We start from the raw sequence: 18,104 nt of genomic DNA, 5'->3' as shown, positions 1-18,104 counted from the left end.
CTATACAACACTCCTCAACACTCCTCAACACTTCTCAACACTCCCTATGCAACACTCCTTAACACTCCTCAATACTTCTCAACACTCCTCAACACTCCTCAGCACTCCTCAACACTCCCTATGCAACACTCCTTAACACTCCTCAACACTTCTCAACACTCCCTATACAACACTCCTTAACACTCCTCAACACTCTTCAACACTTCTCAACACTCCCTATGCAACACTCCTCTTATCGCAGCTCTGGGGCTAATGGTGGAGGGCAGAGGAGCAGCACAGCACTCCTAAACACTCTCTATGCAACACTCCTCAACACTCCTAAAACACTCCTCAACACTCCTCAACACTCCTCAACACTTCTCAACACTCCTCAACACTTCTCAACACTCCTCAACACTCCTCAACACTCCTCAACACTCTTAAACACTCCCTATGCAACACTCCTCAACACTCCTAAAACACTCCCTATGCAACACTCCTCAACACTCCTAAAACACTCCCTATGCAACACTCCTCAACACTCCTAAAACACTCCTCAACACTCCATATGCAACACTCCTCAACACTCCTCAACACTTCTCAACACTCCTCAACACTCCTCAACACTCCCTATGCAACACTTCTCAACACTCCCTATGCAACACTCCTCAACACTTCTCAACACTCCTCAGCACTCCTCAACACTTCTCAACACTTCTCAACACTCCTCAACAGTTCCTATGCAACACTTCTCAACACTCCTCAACACTTATCAACACTCCTCAACACTCCCTATGCAACACTCCTCAGCACTCCTCAACACACCCTATGCAACATTCCTCAACACTCCTCAACACTTCTCAACACTCCTCAACACACCCTATGCAACACTTCTCAACACTCCTCAACACTCCCTATGCAACACTCCTTAACACTCTTCACCACTTCTCAACACTCCCTATGCAACACTCTTTAACACTCCTCAACACTCCCTATGCAACACTCCTTAACACTCCTCAACACTCCCTATACAACACTCCTCATCACTCCTCAACACTTCTCAACACTCCCTATGCAACACTCCTTAACACTCCTCAATACTTCTCAACACTCCTCAACACTCCTCAGCACTCCTCAACACTCACTATGCAACACTCCTTAACACTCCTCAACACTTCTCAACACTCCCTATGCAACACTCCTTAACACTCCTCAACACTCTTCAATACTTCTCAACACTCCCTATGCAACACTCCTTAACACTCCTCAACACTTCTCAACACTCCTCAACACTCCTCAGCACTCCTCAACACTCCCTATGCAACACTCCTCAACACTTCTCAACACTCCCTATGCAACACTCCTTAACACTCCTCAACACTTCTCAACACTCCTCAGCACTCCTCAACACTCCCTATGCAACACTCCTCAACACTCCTCAGCACTTCTCAACACTCCCTATGCAACACTCCTTAACACTCCTCAACACTTCTCAACACTCCTCATCCTCAACACTTCTCAACACTCCTCAAAACTTCTCAACACTCCCTATGCAACACTTCTCAACACTCCTCAACAGTCCTCAACAGTCCCTTTGCAACACTTCTCAACACTCCTCAACACACCCTATGCAACATTCCTCAACACTCCTCAACACTTCTTGACACTCCCTATTCAACACTCCTCAGCACTCCTCAACACTCCCTATGCAACACTTCTCAACACTCCTCAACAGTCCTCAACAGTCCCTTTGCAACACTTCTCAACACACCCTATGCAACATTCCTCAACACTCCTCAACACTTCTTGACACTCCCTATTCAACACTCCTCAGCACTCCTCAACACTCCTCAACACTCCCTATGCAACACTTCTCAACACTCCTCAACACTCCCTATGCAACACTCCCTATGCAACACTCCTTAACACTCCTCAACACTTCTCAACACTCCCTATACAACACTCCTTAACACTCCTCAACACTTCTCCACACTCCCTATACAACACTCCTTAACACTCCTCAACACTTCTCAACACTCCCTATACAACACTCCTTAACACTCCTCACCACTTCTCAACACTCCCTATGCAACACTCCTTAACACTCCTCACCACTTCTCAACACTCCCTATGCAACACTCCTTAACACTCCTCAACACTCCTCAACACTCCGCAGCACTCCTCAACACTCCCTATGCAACACTCCTTAACATTCCTCAACACTCCATATGCAACACTCCTCAACACTCCTCAACACTTCTCAACACTCCCTATACAACACTCCTTAACACTCCTCAACACTCCTCAACACTTCTCAACACTCCCTATGCAACACTCCTTAACACTCCTCAACACTTCTCAACACTCCCTATGCAACACTCCTCAACACTTCTCAACACTCCTCAACACTCCTCAGCACTCCTCAACACTCCCTATGCAACACTCCTCAACACTCCCTATGCAACACTCCTTAACACTCCTCAACACTTCTCAACACTCCCTATGCAACACTCCTTAACACTCCTCAACACTCTTCAATGCTTCTCAACACTCCCTATGCAACACTCCTTAACACTCCTCAACACTTCTCAACACTCCTCAACACTCCTCAGCACTCCTCAACACTCCCTATGCAACACTCCTCAACACTTCTCAACACTCCCTATGCAACACTCCTTAACACTCCTCAACACTTCTCAACACTCCTCAGCACTCCTCAACACTCCCTATGCAACACTCCTCAACACTCCTCAGCACTTCTCAACACTCCCTATGCAACACTCCTTAACACTCCTCAACACTTCTCAACACTCCTCATCCTCAACACTTCTCAACACTCCTCAAAACTTCTCAACACTCCCTATGCAACACTTCTCAACACTCCTCAACAGTCCTCAACAGTCCCTTTGCAACACTTCTCAACACTCCTCAACACACCCTATGCAACATTCCTCAACACTCCTCAACACTTCTTGACACTCCCTATTCAACACTCCTCAGCACTCCTCAACACTCCCTATGCAACACTTCTCAACACTCCTCAACAGTCCTCAACAGTCCCTTTGCAACACTTCTCAACACTCCTCAACACACCCTATGCAACATTCCTCAACACTCCTCAACACTTCTTGACACTCCCTATTCAACACTCCTCAGCACTCCTCAACACTCCTCAACACTCCCTATGCAACACTTCTCAACACTCCTCAACACTCCCTATGCAACACTCCCTATGCAACACTCCTTAACACTCCTCAACACTTCTCAACACTCCCTATACAACACTCCTTAACACTCCTCAACACTTCTCCACACTCCCTATACAACACTCCTTAACACTCCTCAACACTTCTCAACACTCCCTATACAACACTCCTTAACACTCCTCACCACTTCTCAACACTCCCTATGCAACACTCCTTAACACTCCTCACCACTTCTCAACACTCCCTATGCAACACTCCTTAACACTCCTCAACACTCCGCAGCACTCCTCAACACTCCCTATGCAACACTCCTTAACATTCCTCAACACTCCATATGCAACACTCCTCAACACTCCTCAACACTTCTCAACACTCCCTATACAACACTCCTTAACACTCCTCAACACTCCTCAACACTTCTCAACACTCCCTATGCAACACTCCTTAACACTCCTCAACACTTCTCAACACTCCCTATGCAACACTCCTCAACACTTCTCAACACTCCTCAACACTCCTCAGCACTCCTCAACACTCCCTATGCAACACTCCTCAACACTCCTCAGCACTCCTCAACACTCCCTATGCAACACTCCTCAACACGCCTCAGCACTTCTCTACACTCCCTATGCAACACTCCTTAACACTTCTCAACACTCCTCAACACTTCTCAACACTCCTCAACACTTCTCAACACTTCTCAACACTCCTCAACACTCCTCAACACTCCCTATGCAACACTCCTCAACACTTCTCAACACTTCTCAACACTTCTCAACACTCCTCAACACTTCTCAACACTTCTCAACTCTCCTCAACACTCAACACTCCCTATGCAACACTCCTCAACACTTCTCAACACTCCCTATGCAACATTCCTCAACACTTCTCAACACTCCCTATGCAACACTCCTCAACACTCCTAAACACTCCTCAACACTCCCTATGCAACACTCCTTAACACTCCTCAACACTTCTCAACACTCCCTATGCAACACTCCTCAACACTCCTCAACACTTCTCAACACTCCTCAACACTCCTAAACACTCCTAAACACTCCTCAACACTCCCTATGCGACACTTCTCAACACTCCTCAGCACTCCCTATGCAACACTCCTCAACATTCCTCAACACTTCTAAACACTCCTCAACACTCCGCAGCAACACTCTCACAACACTCTACAGATGTTGAATGTCTCCCTGGAGACTGAGGAAGTGAGGAGGATGGAGAGAGAGTGAGGGGTGATGGGGTTCAGAGATAGGGGGTCAGCTCGCCCCTCTGTGTGGGAGCCTCCCAGTCAATTGTCCCCCTGCCATCTCAGCCCTATGATCTTGCCCCCTCCCATCCCGCCCATGTGCACGTTCACCTCAAGCATAGCACATTAGCCAGAGGGTTAGCCAGAGCCCCTATGGGTGGGAGGGGAGGGAGCAGTGATGTCATCCTATCACAACCCTGTCATCACCTTCCTTGCCTTAGAGGAAAGAGAGAGGGGTGAGCAGAGAGAGAGAGAAGGGGATAGTGATAGGCAGAGAGAGGCACAGACCTTCTGCTCCCACATACACTGACACACACACTGACACACACACACACACACACACACACACACACACACACACACACTCATATACCTTTTCTCCTTCACAGAGTCACACTCACCCTGTTTATCTTTGGGGTGAAGTGGCTCCAGCTAGCTCTTGAGATGCACTCTGTTCCAGTGTGTGTGTGTGTGTGTGTGTGTGTGTGTGTGTGTGTGTGTGTGTGTGTGTTGTGTGTGTGTGTGTGTGTGTGTGTGTGTGTGTGTGTGTGTGTGTGTGTGCGCGCGCGCAGGGTCATGCTGGGAGAGAGAAGGTTGTGTTGGGGGGTTTCTGGGGCCTCTGACAGCTCGAAGCCACCCAGCTGAAGGAGGGGGGTGAGCGGTAGTCTAGTGGGTGAGGGTGAGAGGGGTGAGACAGAGGGGGGCTAGCATCAGAGTGTCTCCCCTGTTTACTCTATGCCGCTCCAGCGAACGCATGAAACCCTGCCGTCACACAGACCCACAATGGGCAGGGTCAAGCACACACTCTCGCTCTCTCTCTCTCTCTCTCTCTCTCTCTCTCTCTCTCTCTCACTCACTCACTCACTCACACTTTCTCTCTCTCAAAAAACGTCCCTCAGTATTGCAGACAAAGGAAGCTCTGTCCGGCCCTCTGTTTTTATCCCTAATCACCAGTGAGGGAGGGGGGGATGGGGGAGACCCACTCAAGCCAACATTTTAGTAAGATTTGAACATCCCTAACACCCAAAGCTTTGCCCCTGCCCTGCCCTCCCCACTCCTCTTCCCCTTCTCCCCGTATTCTCTCTTAGTGCTGTCTATTCAATTAGTTCCTAGTCCGGGCTGTGCTGTGCTGTGAACTGACCTCAGGCCCCCAGCTTGCATACGTCTGCAGAAATGAGGGCCGAGGTTAGAGACACACAGAGAGAGACAGGGCTAGAACCACTCAGACACTAGCAGGGCCTGGGTTAGAGGGCTAGGTTAGAGACCGGGGTTGAGGGCTAGGTTAGAGGTCTGGGTTAGAGGCCTGGGTTAGAGGCCTGGGTTAGAGGGCTAGGTTAGAGGCCTGGGTTAGAGGCCTGGGTTAGAGGGCTAGGTTAGAGGCCTGGGTTAGAGGGCTAGGTTAGAGGCCTGGGTTAGAGACCTGGGTTAGAGGGCTAGGTTAGAGGCCTGGGTTAGAGGGCTGGGTTAGAGGCCTGGGTTAGAGGGCTGGGTTAGAGGCCTGGGTTAGAGGGCTGGGTTAGAGGGCTAGGTTAGAGGCCTGGGTTAGAGGGCTGGGTTAGAGGCCTGGGTTAGAGGGCTGGGTTAGAGGCCTGGGTTAGAGGGCTGGGTTAGAGGCATGGGTTAGAGGCCTGGGTTAGAGGGCTGGGTTAGAGGCCTGGGTTAGAGGCAGGGTTAGAGGCCTGGGTTAGAGGGCTGGGTTAGAGACATGGGTTAGAGGCCTGGGTTAGAGGGCTGGGTTAGAGGCCTGGGTTAGAGGCAGGGTTAGAGGCAGGGTTACTAGGACTTGGGGCCTGGAGACCATGCAGGGTTAAAGCCAGACACACTCACACAGAGTCTGGGTAGAGCTGCTAAGAGAGTGAGAGAGGGAGAGAGAGAAACACAAATAGACCCCACAGAGCCCCAGGACAGCAGGTGAGGACAGGGTGAGAGGGGAGGCGAGGGGAGGGTGAGAGGGGAGGCGAGGCGAGGGTGAGAGTGGAGGCGAGGGGAGGGTGAGAGGGGAGGCGAGGGGAGGGGAGGGTGAGAGGGGAGGGGAGAGAGGGTGAGAGGGGAGGGTGAGAGGGGAGGGTGAGAGGGGAGGGGAGAGAGGGTGAGAGGGGAGGGGAGGGTGAGAGGGGAGGGTGTGAGGGGAGGCGAGGGGAGGGTGAAAGGGGAGGGGAGGGAGGGTGAGAGGGGAGGGTGAGAGACGAGGGGAGGGGTGGGGTGGGTGAGAGGCGAGGGAGGGGAGGGGAGGGTGAGAGGGGAGGGTGAGAGGCGAGGGGAGGGGAGGGTGAGAGGTGAGAGGCGAGGGGAGGGTGAGAGGGGAGGGGAGGGTGAGAGGGGAGGCGAGGGGAGGGGAGGGAGGGTGAGAGGGGAGGCGAGGGGAGGGTGAGAGGGGAGGCGAGGGGAGGGGAGGGAGGGTGAGAGGGGAGGCGAGGGGAGGGTGAGAGGGGAGGCGAGTGGAGACGAGGGTGAGATGGGGAGGGGAGGGAGGGTGAGAGGGGAGGGGAGAGGAGGGTGAGAGGGGAGGGTGGGAGGGTGAGAGGGGAGGGGAGGGTGAGATGGGAGGGGAGGGAGGGTGAGAGGGGAGGGGAGGGTGAGAGGGGAGGGGAGGGGAGGGTGAGAGGGGAGGATGAGAGGCGAGGGGAGGGGAGGGTGAGAGGCAAGGGGAGGGGAGGGTGAGAGGGGAGGGGAGGGGAGGGTGAGAGGTGAGGGGAGGGGAGGGTGAGAGGCGAGGGGAGGGTGAGAGGCGAGGGGAGGGTGAGATGGGAGGGGAGGGAGGGTGAGAGGGGAGGGGAGGGTGAGAGGGGAGGGGAGGGGAGGGTGAGAGGGGAGGATGAGAGGCGAGGGGAGGGGAGGGTGAGAGGCGAGGGGAGGGGAGGGTGAGAGGGGCGGGGAGGGGAGGGTGAGAGGCGAGGGGAGGGGAGGGTGAGAGGCGAGGGGAGGGTGAGAGGCGAGGGGAGGGTGAGAGGGGAGGGGAGGGTGAGAGGGGAGGGGAGGGTGAGAGGCGAGGGGAGGGTGAGAGGCGAGGGGAGGGGAGGGTGAGAGGCGAGGGGAGGGGAGGGTGAGAGGCGAGGGGAGGGGAGGGTGAGAGGCGAGGGGAGGGGAGGGTGAGAGGCGAGGGGAGGGTGAGAGGCGAGGGGAGGGGAGGGTGAGAGGGGAGGGGAGGGGAGGGGAGGGTGAGAGGCGAGGGGAGGGGAGGGGAGAAGGTGCTGCGTTGGTATTTTGCTTCAATGACTGCAGGAGTCTGTTCCCGCTGCTGCCTGTAATTGCTTTTTAATTGGCAATTTAGATTCATGGCTCCATCAGAAAGGCGTAAATGAGCGCCCTCCCATACGCAGGGTCTCCCACCCCTCACCAGGGGGCTGCCAGGGCCCAGGCTTACACGGAGGGGGCAGCCTGGATGTGAGGGTGTGTGCCTGTGTATGTGTGTGTGTGTGTATGTGTGTGTGTGTGTGTGTGTGTGTGTGTGTGTGTGTGTGTGTGTGTGTGTGTGTGTGTGTGTGTGTGTGTGTGTGTGTGTGTGTGTGTGTGTGTGTGTGTGTGTGTGTGTGTGTTCCACTGTGTCTGTGTGGCTAAATCAAAGTATCCGTATCAGATAGTTTTTGTTGCACAGTGTGAGTCTGAGAAATAAGGGGCACATTTTTGGGGTGAAGCCTCCAGCAGGGCTAAAGGTCAGGGAAAGATGGTGTGTGGGGGGGGGGGGGGGGGGGGTTTCATCCTGTCAGCCCAGCACACAAACAGCAAGAGCAGAGTCCTCCATCATCATTAGAGAGGCCCCTTAGTGACACACATACACACAGCCCAGTAGCAGCAGGCGCCATGCAGTGAGTCTTTTGTCTCTCAGCCTGTGTTTGTCAGACAGTAATCTCTATTCATCTCTGTTCTGCCTCCTGTCTGCCAGTAAAGTCATCCCAACAGCTCATCAATAGTCTGTGTGTTGTACTGGCTCATTGCTTCTGTTCTAGTGTAGGATGGTTTAGCAGGCTCTGATATCTGGTGTTGTCTCTCAGAGAGAGAGAGAGAGAGAGAGAGAGAGAGAGAGAGAGAGAGAGAAAGAAATGAGGGGAGGCGGAGGTCGACAGAGAGAGAGGAGTAGAGAGAGGTCTGTGCCTCAGAGGGGGTCAGTGCTCTGTGCTCTAACCCTGCTCCTGTGGACTCCTGTGGACTCCTGTGGACTCCTGTGGACTCCTGTGGACTCCTGTGGACTCCTGTGGACTCCTGTGGACTCTGCAGCCTGGTTTTTGGGGAGGTGTGGGGGGGGTAAATGTTCTGCTCCACTGAGAGCAGAACACTCAGACAAAAGACACAGGATGCACAGTCAACCACCCTCTCAACACACACACACACACACACACACACACACACACACACATACACACACACAGGTTGTAGACAGGCGCTACGGGAACCTCTTTTATTTTTGATTTGTTTTGGCCCAAGATGCATCTGCTAGCCTCTGAGACTCAACTGAGTCTGTGCGTGTGTGTGGGTGCATTCGTGAGTGTGTATGTGTGTGTGTAAACAACCTGAGGAAGAGAGAGCACCCAGTCAATGGCAGTAGTGTAACTTGGCCACCAGAGGGCATGTTATATTCTATTTCATATATTTTTTCTTTCTTTATTTTAGATACAGTATAACAGCCATTGTACTATAATGTAGAGGAATCATATACACTGCTGTTACTGCTTATTATCTATCCTGTTGCCTAGTAACTTTACCCCTACCTATATGTATGTATGTACCTGAATTACCCCGTACCCCTGCACATTGACTGGCACTGATACCCTGTGTGCATATAACCAAGTTATCATTACTCATTGTGGATTTATTCCTTGTGTTGGTATCTTTCTATTTTTTTATACATTTTTCTCTGCGCTGTTGGAAAGGGCCCGTAAGGAAGCGTTTCACTGTTAGTTTACACCTGTTGTTTACGAAGCACGTGACAAATAAAATGTGATTTGATTCATTAGAAAATGATTTGGTTTTAATCTGTCTTTGAAATTGGTCATCATTTTCATTTTAGGAACAGAACTGATTGTGATTACTGTATGTAACTTTGAATCAAAAAATCATTTTGAAAAGACACATTTTAAAATACAATTTTCAGCATGGCTGCCTGTTATCAACACTAGTCAGGCTCATATTAAAACAATGAAAATACATTCTTCCCAACACTCTGTGGGGTCATGTGTCACGTCCTGGCCAGTATAAGGTTAATTGTTTTTGTAGTTTGGTCAGGACGTGGCAGAGGGTATTTGTTTTATGTGGTTCGGGGTGGTGTGTTTGTGTAAAGGGTGTTTGATTTAGTATTTCCGGGTTTTTGGTTGATGGTCTATGTGTTTGTATTCTATGGTTAGTCTGGTGTGTGTGTTTCTATGTTTGGTTAATTGGGGTTGGGACTCTCAGTTGAAGGCAGGTGTTGTCTATCTGCCTTTGATTGAGAGTCCCATATATTAGGGTGTGTTTGTGTGTGTGATTTGGGGGTGATTGTTCTGTGTTGAGCTTTGCTTTGCCAGACTGTTTGTTAGTTGTTCGTTTTTTCGGTTTTGTTATGTTGTATGTTCATTTTTGAAGATAATTAAAAATCAAGATGAGCATTCACGCACCTGCTGCGTTTTGGTCCTCCATTTCTACCAACGACAACCGTGACAGAATCACCCACCACCAAAGGACCAAGCAGCAGAGGAAGGAGCAGACGGAGTTCGAGTTGGACTGGCGGGAGAAGTGGACTTGGGAGGAAGTTCTGGACGGGGCCGGACCCTGGCATCAGGCTGGGGATTATCGCCGCCCGCAGTGGGAAATTGAGGCAGCCAAGGCAGAGAGGCGGTGGTACGAGGCCAGAGTGGACGCGCTGAAGGAGATGCACGAGAGGCACCAACAAGAAAATTTTTGGGGGGGCACACGGGTAGTTTGGCTAGGCGAAGGAAGAGCCGGAAGCCAGCTACCCGTGGTTATATGGAGGAGCGTATGGGGTGGAGAGCGCTATGTTTCGCTGAGGAGCGCACTATCTCACCCATACGCATGCACAGTCCGGTGCGCGTTATTCCAGCCCCTCGCAGGTGCCGTGCTAGAGCGGGCATCCAGCCTGGTAGGAGGATGCCTGCGCAGCGCATCTGGTCGCCGGTACGCCTCCGAGGACCAGGCTACCCAACTCCCGCTCTACGCACGGCTACCATCAGGCCCCTGCACAGCCCAGTCTGCCCTGTACGAGCACCCCGCTCGTACAGGGCTACTAGTTCCATCCAGCCAAGGCGGGTTGTGCAGGAGGTAAGATCTAGACCGGCTGTGCGCCTCCATAGCCCTGGGTTTCCAGCTCCTGTCTCTCGTGCGGACCCGGAAGTGCGTCCACCCAGTCCGACTCGTCCTGTTCCCGCTCCCCGCACTAGCCTGGAGGTGCGTGTTCATAAGCTGGTATATCCGGTACCAGCACCACGCACCAGGACTATAGTGCGTCAGCCCGCCAGTTAACAGTCTTCATCAGAGCTGCCCGCCAGTCAACAGTCGTCAGAGCTGCCCGCCAGTCAACAGTCGTCAGAGCTGCCCGCCAGTTAACAGTCGCCAGAGCTGCCCGCCAGTCAACAGTCGCCAGAGCTGCCCGCCAGTCAACAGTCGCCAGAGAGGTCAGACTGCGCTGAACTGCCGGAGTGGCCAGACTGCGCTGAACTGCCGGAGTGGCCAGACTGCGCTGAACTGCCGGAGTGGCCAGACTGCGCTGAACTGCCGGAGTGGCCAGACTGCGCTGAACTGCCGGAGTGGCCAGACTGCCCTGAACTGCCGGAGTGGCCAGACTGCCCTGAACTGCCGGAGTGGCCAGACTGCCCTGAACTGCCGGAGTGGCCAGACTGCCCAGACTGTCCCGAGTTGCCAGACTGCCCAGACTGTCCCGAGTTGCCAGACTGCCCAGACTGTCCCGAGTTGCCAGACTGCCCAGACTGTCCCGAGTTGCCAGACTGCCCAGACTGTCCCGAGTGGCCAGACTGCCCAGACTGTCCCGAGTTGCCAGACTGCCCAGACTGTCCCGAGTTGCCAGACTGCCCAGACTGTCCCGAGTTGCCAGACTGCCCAGACTGTCCCGAGTTGCCAGACTGCCCAGACTGTCCCGAGTTGCCAGACTGCCCAGACTGTCCCGAGTTGCCAGACTGCCCCGACTGCCCCCCGGCGAGGCCAGACTGCCCCGACTGCCCCCCGGCGAGGCCAGAGTGGCCCGACTGCCCCTCGGCGATGCCAGAGTGGCCCGACAGCCTGGAACGGCCGGAACCAGAGCCACCTCCAGAAATAGGTGGGTTGGGGAGGGGGGGTGTAGCACAGTGCCGTCGTTGACGGCAGCCACCCTCCCTTCCCTCCCTTTAGAAAAGGGGAATTTTTTTTGGTGTTGCTTGGGGTTATTTTTTGTTAAGGTGCTTCTGGGGTAGCACCTTTAAGGGGGGGGTACTGTCACGTCCTGGCCAGTATAAGGTTAATTGTTTTTGTAGTTTGGTCAGGACGTGGCAGAGGGTATTTGTTTTATGTGGTTCGGGGTGGTGTGTTTGTGTAAAGGGTGTTTGATTTAGTATTTCCGGGTTTTTGGTTGATGGTCTATGTGTTTGTATTCTATGGTTGGTCTGGTGTGTGTGTTTCTATGTTTGGTTAATTGGGGTTGGGACTCTCAGTTGAAGGCAGGTGTTGTCTATCTGCCTTTGATTGAGAGTCCCATATATTAGGGTGTGTTTGTGTGTGTGATTTGGGGGTGATTGTTCTGTGTTGAGCTTTGCTTTGCCAGACTGTTTGTTAGTTGTTCGTTTTTTCGGTTTTGTTATGTTGTATGTTCATTTTTGAAGATAATTAAAAATCAAGATGAGCATTCACGTACCTGCTGCGTTTTGGTCCTCCATTTCTACCAACGACAACCGTGACATCACGATTGAATCAAGATGCATCAGAACAGCTGGATGAGAGGCAGAGAAAAGACACAAATCCTCTTTTCCTGGTGGCTCTCTAACAGATGTTGTTTAAAAATAGACGCTGCCATTTCACGGTGGTGGCTAGCGAGGAGGCAGACAGGCAGGCAGCCACACCAACGTAGCGTAGCCGCTCCTTGATTTACAGGGATATTAGGGGCTAGGCGTGGCTAGCTCTGTTCATTCTGTGCTAATACGTAATATGGCGCTCAGTGTGAGAGGGGGAGAGATGGGCTCTGTGTGGTGTGTGCGTGTGTGTGCGTGTATGTGTGGGTGCGTGTGTGTGCGTGTGTGTGTCTGCGTGTGTGTGTGTGCATGTGTGCGTGCGTGCATGCGTGCGGGTGTGTGCGTGTGTGTGTGTGGTGTGGTGGGTGTGTCAGCAAGCGAGGGCGAGATGGGCTAGATGTCAGCAACCCTTCCACAAATAACAGCAGAGTGCCTGCTAATAGGCAGGTCTGTACTGTCTCCAGACAGCCACCGTTTACCCTCCATGGATAGAGATGAAGGAAGAGAGGGAGGGAGGAGGAGGCAGAGAGAGGGTTGAAGAAGGAGGATGGAGGGGGATGGAGGGGGAGGGGGATGGAGGCGTCATGCGTTTCCCTGGCCTCTCTGATTTTGAGTTCTTTTGACATATCTGAACCACTTTTCCAGTTGGCTGCTCATCGGGGAGGGAGAGCCCACCTCCCTGACGCTAACACAGCCATTAGGGCAGGAGGGGGGACTGGGGAAACGGGGCTTGGTGTGGGGGTTTGGGGCGAGGGACAGGGGCCACTCTGCCTGGCTGCTCAGTGAAGCATGTTAAACAACAAGGAAGGACAAACATTAGAGGCATTTAATATGAAATGTTAGTCTGTCAGTGTCACCCCAGGTCATTGGCTGGGAGAGGGGGTCGGGGTAATGGTTCGAAGGGGTGAGCATAATGGGAGAGGGGGTCGGGGTAATGGTTCGAAGGGGTGAGCATAATGGGAGAAGGGGTCGGGGTAATGGTTCGAAGGGGTGAGCATAATGGGACAGGGAGTCGGGGTAATGGTTCGTAGGGGTGAGCATAATGGGACAGGGGGTAGGGGTAATGGTTCGAAGGGGTGAGCATAATGGGACAGGGGGTAGGGGTAATGGTTCGAAGGGGTGAGCATAATGGGACAGGGGGTAGGGGTAATGGTTCGAAGGGGTGAGCATAATGGGACAGGGGGTAGGGGTAATGGTTCGAAGGGGTGAGCATAATGGGAAAGGGGGTAGGGGTAATGGTTCAAAGGGGTGAGCATAATGGGACAGCGGGTCGGGGTGATGGTTCGAAGGGGTGAGCATAATGGGACAGGGGGTAGGGGTAATGGTTTGAAGGGGTGAGCATAATGGGACAGGATGTAGGGGTAATGGTTCGAAGGGGTGAGCATAATGGGACAGGAAGTAGGGGTAATGGTTCGAAGGGGTGAGCATAATGGGACAGGAAGTAGGGGTAATGGTTCGAAGGGGTGAGCATAATGGGACGGGGTAGGGGTAATGGTTCGAAGGGGTGAGCATAATGGGACAGGGGGTCGGGGTAATGGTTCGAAGGGGTGTGCATAATGGTACAGAGGGTCGGGGTAATGGTTCGAAGGGGTGAGCATAATGGGACGGGGGGTTGGGGTAATGGTTCGAAGGGGTGAGCATAATGGGAGAGGGGAGAGGGGTAATGGTTCGAAGGGGTGAGCATAATGGGACGGGGTAGGGGTAATGGTTCGAAGGGGTGAGCATAATGGGTCGGGGTAGGGGTAATGGTTCGAAGGGGTGAGCATAATGGTACAGGGGGTCAGGGTAATGGTTCGAAGGGGTGAGCATAATGGTACAGGGGGTCAGGGTAATGGTTCGAAGGGGTGAGCATAATGGGACGGGGTAAAGTTAATGGTTTGACGGGGTGAGCATAATGGGACAGGGGGTCGGGGTAATGGTTCGAAGGGGTGAGCATAATGGTACAGGGGGTCGGGGTAATGGTTCGAAGGGGTGAGCATAATGGGACAGGGGGTCAGGGTAATGGTTCGAAGGGGTGAGCATAATTGGACAGGATGTCGGGGTAATGGTTTGAAGGGGTGAGCATAATGGGACAGGAGGTCGGGGTAATGGTTTGAAGGGGTGAGCATAATGGGACAGGGTGTCGGGGTAATGGTTCGAAGGGGTGAGCATAATGGGACAGGGTGTAGGGGTAATGGTTCGAAGGGGTGAGCATAATGGGACAGGGGGTAGGGGTAATGGTTCGAAGGGGTGAGCATAATGGGACAGGTGTTAGGGGTAATGGTTCGAAGGGGTGAGCATAATGGGACAGGGGGTAGGGGTAATGGTTCGAAGGGGTGAGCATAATGGGACAGGAAGTAGGGGTAATGGTTCGAAGGGGTGAGCATAATGGGACAGGGGGTAGGGGTAATGGTTCGAAGGGGTGAGCATAATGGGACAGGGGGTAGGGGTAAATGGGACTAAATGGGATGTATTTTCTCAGTGACAGCGGAAAGAGACACACACACAAACATACTATACACACACAGTGATGTAGAAAAGCCTACCGTTATTCCCAGGGATACAAGGGGTTAATTTAGCAGGACAGGTTCCTCCCTCCTTCCCCTGCCTTTGTAAGTGTTTTAATGGCAACAGTACCTAGCTCTTACCTCTCCTATTATCTGGTGTGTGGGGAGAGGAGGGTGTAGAAGAGAGGGAATAACCACTCTCTCATCCCTGGACATTCTCTACCATCATCCTCTCCCTACCTCTTTCTACCCCCTTCCTTCTCCCTCTTCTGTTTCTCTCCAAGAGCCCTTGAACCCAGCCACTCACATGGTGCTTTTCTCCCTCTCCCTCTCTCCATACCCTGGACTAAATACAGTTCTTCTCCCTCTCCCTCTCTCCATACCCTGGACTAAATACTGTTCTTCTCCCTCTCCTCTCTCCATACCCTGGACTAAATACTGTTCTTCTCCCTCTCCCTCTCTCCATACCCTGGACTAAATACTGTTCTTCTCCCTCTCCCTCTCTCCATACCCTGGACTAAATGCTGTTCTTCTCCCTCTCCCTCTCTCCATACCCTGGACTAAATGCTGTTCTTCTCCCTCTCCCTCTCTCCATACCCTGGACTAAATGCTGTTCTTCTCCCTCTCCCTCTCTCCATACCCTGGACTAAATGCTGTTCTTCTCCCTCTCTCCATACCCTGGACTAAATACTGTTCTTCTCCCTCTCCCTCTCTCCATACCCTGGACTAAATACTGTTCTTCTCCCTCTCCCTCTCTCCATACCCTGGACTAAATGCTGTTCTTCTCCCTCTCCCTCTCTCCATACCCTGGACTAAATGCTGTTCTTCTCCCTCTCCCTCTCTCCATACCCTGGACTAAATGCTGTTCTTCTCCCTCTCCCTCTCTCCATACCCTGGACTAAATGCTGTTCTTCTCCCTCTCCCTCTGTCCATACCCTGGACTAAATGCTGTTCTTCTCCCTCTCCCTCTCTCCATACCCTGGACTAAATACTGTTCTTCTCCCTCTCTCCATACCCTGGACTAAATACTGTTCTTCTCCCTCTCCCTCTCTCCATACCCTGGACTAAATGCTGTTCTTCTCCATCTCTCCATACCCTGAACTAAATGTTTTTCTTCTCCCTCTCCCTCTCTCCATACCCTGGACTAAATGCTTTTCTTCTCCCTCTCCCTCTCTCCATACCCTGGACTAAATAATGTAAGTGGATATGTAGGCTGGGACAAACCAAAGCTTCACAGACTTCTCCCCCTCTCTCTCTTTCTCTCTGTCTCTCTGCAGGTTGGCTTTGTTGGGCTGAAACGGTGTGTGTTTATGTGTCTGTGTTGTGAGATTGGGGAAGTGATCCCAGGCCTGCTGCCAGAGAGAGGGAGGGAGAGAGAAAGAGGGGAGAGGGGGGGAGAGAGAGAGGGAGGGGAGAGCGAGAGAGGGAGGGAGAGAGGGAGAGAGCGAGGGGAGAGGGAGAGAGAGGGGGAGAGAGAGGGGGGAGAGGGAGGGAGAGAGGAAGAGCGAGAGAGGGGAGAGGGAGAGAGAGAGAGGGGAGAGGGAGAGAGAGAAGGGGAGAGAGGGAGGGAGAGAGGGAGAGAGAGGGAGAGAGAGAGGGAGGGAGAGAGAGAGGGGAGAGGGAGAGAGAGAGAGGGGGAGAGAGAGAGAGAGAGAGAGAGAGCAGATGCTGCTGTAGGCTTTGTTTTCACCGCCAGTTGATGTTCTAGCATGGCTCATCTCCAGACACACACACACACACACACTCCTGCTCTGTTGTCAGGATCACAGTCAGTGTGCTGGGTAGAGGAGGCTCAGACTACTGCTTCAGTGTCTCTACCACACCTTCACTCATATGTCCTGAAAAAGAGTGTTTCCATCTGTGAAGTAAGAGACCAGTAGCAGCAGTAGAGGATGTGATGCAGTGTGAAGGAGCTAGTGTCTGCTTGGTGCTGAGGAATGTCTGTGATTTTCCTCCATTTCACAGTGTCCTCTTCAGAGAGCAGATGACTAGCCTTGTTTAGTATGATGAGAGAGCTCTCCCTTTCTGTGTGTGTGTGTGTGTGTGTGTGTGTGTGTGTGTGTGTGTGTGTGTGTGTGTGTGTGTGTGTGTGTGTGTGTGTGTGTGTGTGTGTGTGTGTGTGTGTGTGTGTGTGTGTGTGTGTGTGTGTGTGTGAGAGAGAGAATAGGGCCTGGGGGTGGGGGACTTTGCCAGGAAGAGAGAAAGGACAGGAGGCAGCCAGAGATCGAGAGAGGGGCCTATTCTTCCCTCCTCTCATCCCCAGGATGTGGTCCATGTGTGTGGACAACCGTGTCGGTCACAGGCCCCCGGGAACAATTACTAAGACTGTGCTTCTCCCTCTCTCCCTCCCCTCTCGCTCTCCCTCTTTCTCTCTTTCTCTCAGACTGACTCGGGCCCTCGTGGGGTCAGTAGGGAGCGTCTGGGAGCAGAGGCGCCCCACCAGCAGGAGAAAGGTGGCTCCTCAGTCCCTGCTCACCTCATGGGAAACCCCTATGCCTTTGGCCTGAGCCCCGGAGCTGTCATGCAGGATGCACGCTTCCAGCCCCTCAAGTGAGTAACACTGCCTGTACAGTACAGCACTGACAGTACACTCTGTCCTACCCTGTCTTTTAGAAGGTGTTATGTGTATTTCTAATGATCAAATACAATTAACTAAGTAAATCCCCTCGCTTCCTATTTCCCTCTCTCATTCTCTCCCTCCTCTCCCTACCCCTCATCTTCCGTCATTATTCCTATATACTTCCTTCCCTCTCCTCCCTCCCTCTCCTCTCACCAGTCTACCCAGGCAGCTGCCCCATGGAGTGCCCCCTGGTGGTGTACCAGAGGAGTACCTGCGGGGGTTCCGGCCCTACGCCACGGCCGAGGACCTCCGCATGCCTTCTGGACTGCCCCTGGGCCTGGACCCTGCCACCGCCGCCGCAGCCGCCGCCTACTACCATCCCTCCTACCTGCCACATCCCTCCTTCGCCCCCTACAGGTGAGTCAGGACAACACTCGTTGATCTACTGCTAGGCAGCGGTGAATACTGAACCTTTGGATTGCCTCTAGTGTTGGATACTGTTTCAGTGGTTTTAAATGACACCAATGCTAAAGCTCCAGTTAGCCTCTAGTCTTTGGTACTCTTTCAGTTTCCAGTGCTTGCTAACACTCAAAGGCTAGGGATAAAAACATGCTAGCTAGTGTTTGATGTTGTTGTCGGTGGCTACTACCTCCAGGGATGCTGAAGACAGCCCCAGTCTAGTCTTTTTTT

General features: G+C 52.8%; 1 protein-coding gene across 1 annotated transcript in view; it reads left to right on the top strand.

The window, feature by feature from the left end:
- gse1b (Gse1 coiled-coil protein b) overlaps window positions 1–18,104 on the top strand; it is a 410,942-nt gene that overhangs the window by 337,999 nt on the left and 54,839 nt on the right. The window contains exons 5-6 of the mRNA XM_045708804.2: window positions 17,238–17,404; window positions 17,631–17,831. Of these exons, the coding sequence (XP_045564760.2) occupies window positions 17,238–17,404; window positions 17,631–17,831 (368 nt within the window). The remainder of the gene's footprint in view (window positions 1–17,237; window positions 17,405–17,630; window positions 17,832–18,104) is intronic.

This window comes from Salmo salar, chromosome 26, assembly GCF_965601325.2.
Source record: "Salmo salar chromosome 26, fSalSal1, whole genome shotgun sequence".
Classification (NCBI taxonomy): domain Eukaryota; kingdom Metazoa; phylum Chordata; class Actinopteri; order Salmoniformes; family Salmonidae; genus Salmo; species Salmo salar.
The sequence above is the reverse complement of the archived record's forward strand: the minus strand, read 5'-3'. Positions and strand labels throughout refer to the sequence as shown.